Raw genomic sequence first — 8051 nt, 5'->3', positions numbered from 1 at the left:
GCAAACAATGCTGCTTGTTTTGTTGTGGTCTGTTTTCCTCCCATCTCTTCCTCTCCTCCGTCATCTCTGTCAGTGGTAGTAGACACCTATACCTGGTCCTACTCCCCCTGGACATCGTCATCCCCTGGTCCTACTGCCCCTGGACCATCAGATGGTCCTACTGCCCCTGGACCACCACCTGGTCCAACTGACCCTGGACTATACCTGCTCCTACTGCCCCTGGACATCATCACACTCTGGTCCGACTGACCCTGGATTCTTCCTGGTCCTACTGCCCCTGGACTCTACCTGGTCCTACTGACCCTGGACTATACCTGCTCCTACTGCCCCTAGACATCATCACCCCCTGGTAGACTGACCCTGCACTCTACTTGGTCCTACTGCCCCTGGACCATCACCTGGTCATACTGCCCCTGGACATCATCATCCCGTGGTCCGACTAACACTGTACCCTACCTGGTCCTACTCCCCCCGGATATCATCATCACCTGGTCCTACTGTCCCTGGACTCTACCTGGTCTTACTGCCCCTGGACCATCACCTGCTCCTATTGCCCCTGGTTCCTACCTGGTCCTACTGTCCGTAGGCCATCACCTTATTTGACTGCCCTGGACTCTGCCTGGTCCTACTGCCCCTATACATCATCATTCCCTGGTCCTACTACCCCTATACATCATCATTCCCTGATCTGACTGACCCTGGACTCTACCTCGTCCTACTGCACCTGGACCATCACTTGGTCCTACTGTCCCTTGGACTCTACCTGGGCCTACTGCCCCTGGGCCATCACCTGGTCCTACTGACCCTGGACCATCATCATCCCTTGGTCCTACTGCCTGGTCTCCACTTGGTCCTAGGGCCCCTCAACCATTCCACTGGCTTCCCCTGGGTCATAGTGCCCCTGGATTTCATCTATTCCTAGTGCCCCTGGCATCCCCCGGTCCTAGTGCCCCTTGTTTTCCCCTGGTATTATCACTGCTCATAAGCATATAGCAGCACAAAAAATGATGACTCATTAATGCTTTTGTCAATTGACTGGACTTTCTGGACAAAGATATTAGTTGAAGTTCCTTTTTACTGAAGTTTCATAGATTTCCTGCGTGGTTCAGCGTTCTGGTCACACTAAGATGCTGTTCATGGAGAGTGATTCAATGGTAGGGTTAGGATGAAACAAGGAAACGAGGAAACAAGGACTTAAAGATGGATATGATCAGAAGCAGCTGGAAGGTCGAGCATCTGAGCTGCTTTATTATTCTCTAGAAAGCAGTACAAGTCAGAGAGATGTAGAAAATGAAGGAAAATATTCATCTTACGATACAAAACTAGATCTATATGTATTTACATGTGGAACAGACATCTGCCCCCTAGTGGACGGTGATGGAGGCTAGTGTTAAACTGTTTTGCTGCCTGTGGGGTCACGTGACTCCGAACTAATAAATAAATGAACTGGTTCCATAACATGACAAATGTATTACTATCACACTAATATACCAGCGTTAATGTTTCATTAACATTTTGGAGATTGTATGAACAGGGAAGAAAAACACATGAAAAATATGAAAAGAGTCAAATTGGAACACGTTTAAATTTGTTTTCTTTTTTGAGTGAATCCAACGACAGTGGCGACACAGCTCACTTCCTGTCATGGCATCGTTCACATCCCACTTCCTCCCCGACAGCCGGTGTCTCCATAGTAACAGGAAGTCAGTCAATGTCTCCGTAGTAACAGGAAGTCAGTCAGCGTCTTAATGGTAACAGGAAGTCAGCGTCTCCATAGTGGCAGGGAGTCAGCCAGTGTCTCCACAGTAACAGGAAGTCAGCGTCTCCATAGTAACAGGAAGTCATTGTCTCCATGGCGACCGTCCCACATCAGCATCTTTTCCCTTTCAGAGCAGTTTCCAGGATGTTCAGGAAACTTCAGTTCTTTCAGCGCTGTGACATCATCGCCTAGGCCTCCTCTGATCGGCTGGGGATTAGTGTGTAGCGTAGCACGTAGCGCTACAGCGGCACGGCAGCTGCGAACACCTCACCAGCCTCCAGGGGACGATGCTGGTGCAGCTGCACCTTACAGACTGAGGCGTCGCTGCGGGGACGCAGGGAGCTGAGGGGGAGGGGCTCCTCGTCTCCTAAACACACACACACACATTTAGATCAGGGTGTCAAACTGGTGTCTGAATTAGCTTATATTATTATTTTATTTATTTTATATGACACATTTTTTTATGTTTTATTCAGCCAATCTGCAGCAGCCTCTCACCCAAACCCGAGGAAGACGATTCGCTGTCAGCCAGGGAGGCTGAGTCTATCTGGTCATGTGACAGACCCTCCATCAGGGGGATGGACAACTCCGAGGACGGAACCGACGAATCGTAGATCCCAGAGTCCCGAGGGGGCGGGGCCTCTGGTGTAGTGGGAGGGGTTTCATCGGCGTGAGGGGGCGGGACCTGGGAAGGCTGAGGGGAGGGGCTTAGCTCTTCGTGTAGGACAGAGGACGAGGAGCCAGAGACTCTACAAGAGGACCTGAAGGAGAACAGGGAGCACACTGCCATGGTAAGGGTTACGATTCCCTAGAGCAAGGCACTAACACTGCAGGGTTGGTGGTTCTATTCCCGCAGGTGCATGGACAGTGGGCATACCTTGAAGCGGTTCCAGGTTCTGCCAAAGAGCATGCGGGTAGCTGGGGGCCAGCGCTGGGGGCCAGCAGGAAGTTCCTTTTAAGGAGTTCCTGGCCGGAGCCTGGCGTCTTCACCAACACCTGGTTGACCAGCAGGGTGGTGCCAGGGGGCGTGGCACCAGGAGGGGGGGAGTCGGGGGAGGAGTAGAACCAGTCGGGGGAGGTGCTGACGTGCTGGTGCATGTTGCAGATCGCTACGTAGAGCGAGCGTCCTGAGCGCGTGCGGAAGTACTTCCTCCTGGAGCCACCGGAAGGCAGCAGGGGGTCTGCCACACTGCAGTGCAACCTGCTGAGCAGCAGGGGGAGCTGTTCCATGAGCTTGAACCTGCAGCACAACACAACACCGCATTATAATTTATATTATAATTATAATAAAAACGTTGGTGCCAGGATGAGCAAGGTGTATAATGACAATAATAAATAAAGCTGCAGGCCGCAGTACACAGGGTCCAGTTTAGTCGTGTTGGGTGTGTTTTACAGTTTCCTGGGTTCTCTCCGCAACACTATTTTCTGGTCTGTCGTCTCCTGGTTGCTCCTCTTGCGGAGCAACCACTCTACGGTCTACAAAGCACAACCCTCCGGTCTTTAAAACAACCGTTCATGTTTGCCTGTAAAGCAGAACTTGTCATGGTTAGAACTCACTGTGTTATGTGTGGAAGTAGAGCTGCTCTCTGTGACGTTTGGCTGTTTGCTGCCATGTCGGGCATCAAATTTATTTGTTGACTTTTTCACTTGGATTACATTTCAGTAAGTTACATTTCCATGAAATACCAAAACGTTGTGGTATTTCTGTGGGTAATTACCATCGCCAGCTTCTAGTTTTCTGACGCCTCGCTGGATGTTGAACGCATCACTCAGTCGCACGTTTCAGTGTTTTCGAGGGAGGCGCTGACGACGTTCGAAGGATTATTTCTTATTGTAGTTTTCATGAATCCGGCAAAGTAATGTGAAGCAAGTATTAAAAATATCAATGTAACAGATCTAGTGACATCTAGCAGGTAAGAAGTTTTATAAATATACACGTAAATCCATAGTGTGGTAACGTCTGAACACGACAGTGACCGAGACCACGCCCACACTGGACACGGTCCAACTGCACATTCTCAACCAGAACCTGTACATTTATAGTCAATAATATGACGTCATAAAGCGTCTTACTGTAAATATGATTTATAGTAAACAATACCATGTCATAAAGCATCTTACTGTAAATATAATTTATAGTAATTAATATGTCATAAAGCCTCTTACTGTAAATATAATTTATAGTAATACATATGTCATAAAGCATCTTACTGTAAATATAATTTATAGTAATTAATATGATGATGTCATAAAGCCTCTTACTGTAAATATAATTTATAGTAATTAATATGATGTCATAAAGCATCTTACTGTAAATATAATTTATAGTAGTTAATATGATGATGTCATAAAGCCTCTTACTGTAAATATAATTTATAGTAATTAATATGATGTCATAAAGCATCTTACTGTAAATATAATTTACAGTCAATATGATGATGTCATAAAGCCTCTTACTGTAAATATAATTTATAGTCAATATATGATGATGTCATAAAGCATCTTACTGTAAATATAATTTATAGTCAATATATGATGATGTCATAAAGCATCTTACTGTAAATATAATTTATAGTAATTCATATGTTATAAAGCCTCTTACTATAAATATAATTTATAGTCAATAATATGATGATGTCATAAAGCATCTTACTGTAAATATAATTTATAGTAGTTAATATGATTGTCATAAAGCCTCTTACTGTAAATATAATTTAGTCAATAATACAATGTCATAAAACGTCTTACTGTAAATATAATTTACAGTAAATAATATGTCAAAGCATCTTACTGTAAATATAATTTAGTCAATAATATGTCATAAAGCGTCTTACTGTAAATATAATTTATAGTAATTAATATGATGATGTCATAAAGTGTCTTACTGTAAATATAATTTATAGTAATTAATGATTGTCATAATGAAACCATGAAACCTGGAGGCACTCGATGTTTCCAGGATGATTACACTTTTCAGGATTCTATTTTTCGGAGGTTTTAGAGAATATGAAACTCATCATTTACACAAAGACCAAAGAGATGAAATATCGATCCAACATCCCATAGTAGCCATAGCCTGCACATTTACAATGACTCGGGTGATATGTCACAAGGGGTCTCATCCTGCTGCACCACCCGACTGCAACTTTGACAACCTTGGTCAGTGGGTGGAGCGCCAACGTTCAGCTACTGGTGATTGATTGAGTGGTTTTTCACTCCTTCCTGCTCCGTATGTGGATGGATTTGGATTAAAGTTGAACCACGAGACATCAGCGACGTCCCGGTTCTAACGACACCTCCACTGTGACTGTGGCTGCAGTGGTTGTCCTGTTCCACATTGTTTTAGCCCAAAAGATTTTGAGAAAATTTGTCAAACAATAACAATAGGGGTGGACCCCTTATTATAATAATAATAATAATAACAAGAATAATAAAAATAATAATATACATGACAACAATAATAATAACAATAACAATATATAACAATAATAACAACAACAATAATGACAATAATAATAATAATAATAATAATAATAATAATAATAAAAATAACAATAACAACAATAATAATAACCTGCTCTACCTCTCAGGTAGAGCGGGTCATCTAGTAAGCAGCTGGTTTGATCCCAGGCTCCTCCTGGTAGCGTGCTGATGTGTCCTTGAGCAAGACACTTAACCCCCTAACTGCTCCCCAGGCGCCTCTACATGGCAGCCACTGCTCCTAGACACCTCAGATACTAGGACGGTAAATGCAGAATTTACCCGTTGTGGGACTGATAAGGCTTTATAAATAAAATAAATAAATACAACAATAATACTAATAATACTAATAATACTACTACTAATAATAATAATACTAATAATACCACTACTACTACTACTTATAATAATAATAATAATAATACTAATAATACTAATAGTAATTCTACTATTAATAATAATACTACTACTAATAATAATAATACTAATAATACCACTACTACTACTACTTATAATAATAATAATAATAATACTAATAATACTAATAGTAATTCTACTATTAATAATAATACTACTACTAATAATAATAATACTAATAATACTACTACTACTACTAATAATAATAACCTTGAGGCCAGGCTGAGCAGCGTTGGGATGTCGCTCTCGGCTGAATAGTCGAAATAAACGGCCAAGTAGCGACTCAGTTCTTTGGCTCCGCCCCCTTCTCGCTGCCGAGCCAATCGAAGCTTCTCTGCGATCATGGCCACGGCCACAATGAACAGGTCGCCACCCGTTCCACCAATGGGAGGGCTGCTGCCGGTACCACGGCGACTGACGGGGGTCTTCCCCCGGCGACTCTTTCTCTCCACGTAGTACCTGCAGAACAAATGTATATGACATTATTTAGAAACATAATATCATACAAAATATAATATAAATTTAAAATAGAGATATTATATAACATAATATAATTTATAAACATAATCATACAAAATATGATATCATTTAAAATATAAATATTACATGATATCATTTATAGACATAAAATACAAAATATGATATCATTTAAAATATAAATAATATGACATAATATAATTTAGAAACAAAATACTAAATATAATATAATTTAAAATATAAGAAATACAATATACCATAATAACTTTTATAAAAATAATATAATACAGAATATAATATAATTTAAAATAATGGAAATATGTTACATAATATAATTGAATATATTAAATATCAGCCATCCTGTTTACATTAATTATTGAATAAATAACTGTAAAAAAGGAAAACCAGAGATGCTGGTTCTGTTGGGTCTGGCTCTGGTTCTGATGAGTCGTGGTATTGATGGGTTGTGGTATTGACTAGTTGTGGAACTGATGGGTTGTGGTATTGATTACTCGTAGTATTGATGGGTTGTGGTATTGACTAGTTGTGGAATTGATGGGTTGTGGTTCTAATGGGTTGTGGTATTGATGGGTTGTGTTATTGATGAGTTGTGGTATTGATGGGTTGTGGTATTGATGGGTTGTGGTATTGATGGGTTGTGGTATTGATGGGTTGTGGTATTGATGGGTTGTGTTATTGATGGGTTGTGGTATTGATGGGTTGTGGTATTGATGGGTTGTGGTATTGATGGGTTGTGGTATCGATGGGTTGTGGTATTGATGGGTTGTGGTATTGATGGGTTGTGGTATTGATGGGTTGTGGTATCGATGGGTTGTGTTATTGATGGGTTGTGGTATTGATGGGTTGTGGTATTGATGGGTTGTGGTATTGACTAGTTGTGGAACTGATGGGTTGTGGTATTGATTACTCGTAGTATTGATGGGTTGTGGTATTGACTAGTTGTGGTATTGATGGGTTGCGGTTCTAGTGGGTTGTGGTATTGATGGGTTGTGGTTCTGATGTGTTGCGGTATTGATGGGTTGTGGTATTGATGGGTTGTGGTATTGATGAGTTGTGGTATTGATGAGTTGTGGAACTGATGGGTTGTGGTATTGATTACTCGTAGTATTGATGGGTTGTGGTATTGACTAGTTGTGGAATTGATGCGTTGTGGTATTGATGCGTTGTGGTATCGATGGGTTGTGGTATCGATGGGTTGTGGTATCGATGGGTTGTGTTATTGATGGGTCGTGGTATTGATGGGTTGTGGTATTGACTCGTTGTGGAACTGATGGGTTGTGGTATTGATTACTCGTAGTATTGATGGGTTGTGGTATTGACTAGTTGTGGTATTGATGGGTTGCAGTTCTAAAGGGTTGTGGTATTGATGGGTTGTGGTTCTGATGGGTTGTGGTATTGATGGGTCGTGGTATTGATGGGTCGTGGTATTGATGGGTCGTGGTATTGATGGGTCGTGGTATTGACTAGTTGTGGAACTGATGGGTTGTGGTATTGATGGGTCGTGGTATTGACTAGTTGTGGTATTGACTAGTTGTGGTATTGATGGGTTGTGTTACTGATGTGTTGCAGTATTGATGGGTTGTGGTATTGATGGGTTGTGGTATTGATGAGTTGTGGTATTGATGGGTTGTGGTATTGAAGGGTTGGGGTATTGACTAGTTGTGGTATTGATGAGTTGTGGTATTGAAGGGTTGGGGTAGGGACAGGACGCACCGCAGGCCCCTGGAGCAGACGATGATGGTGACAGAGGCTCGGTCCAGCTGCCGACTGAGCCAGGACATGTGTCCGTCCCTGCAGATCTCCAGGTGCTCCCACAGGTCCAGCACCACCTGCCATAACAAGACTAAATTCAATCATGATAATAATGATTATTGTGATATTAATAGTTATCCTCAAA

General features: G+C 42.0%; 1 protein-coding gene across 1 annotated transcript in view; it reads right to left on the bottom strand.

Annotated features, from left to right (window-relative positions):
• Positions 1–1223: 1223 nt before the first annotated feature.
• il17rd (interleukin 17 receptor D) overlaps positions 1224–8051 on the bottom strand; it is a 32498-nt gene continuing 25670 nt past the window's right edge. The window contains exons 10-14 of the mRNA XM_080000655.1: positions 7868–7983; positions 5867–6115; positions 2637–2999; positions 2258–2520; positions 1224–2126 (exon numbers count right to left, since the gene is read on the bottom strand). Coding sequence (XP_079856781.1) covers positions 1999–2126; positions 2258–2520; positions 2637–2999; positions 5867–6115; positions 7868–7983 — 1119 coding nt within the window. The 3' untranslated portion in view covers positions 1224–1998. The remainder of the gene's footprint in view (positions 2127–2257; positions 2521–2636; positions 3000–5866; positions 6116–7867; positions 7984–8051) is intronic.

Source organism: Zeus faber, assembly GCF_960531495.2.
Source record: "Zeus faber genome assembly, chromosome: 5".
Classification (NCBI taxonomy): Eukaryota; Metazoa; Chordata; class Actinopteri; order Zeiformes; family Zeidae; genus Zeus; species Zeus faber.
Note: the sequence above shows the minus strand (reverse complement) of the source record. Positions and strands in the feature narration are given on the sequence as shown.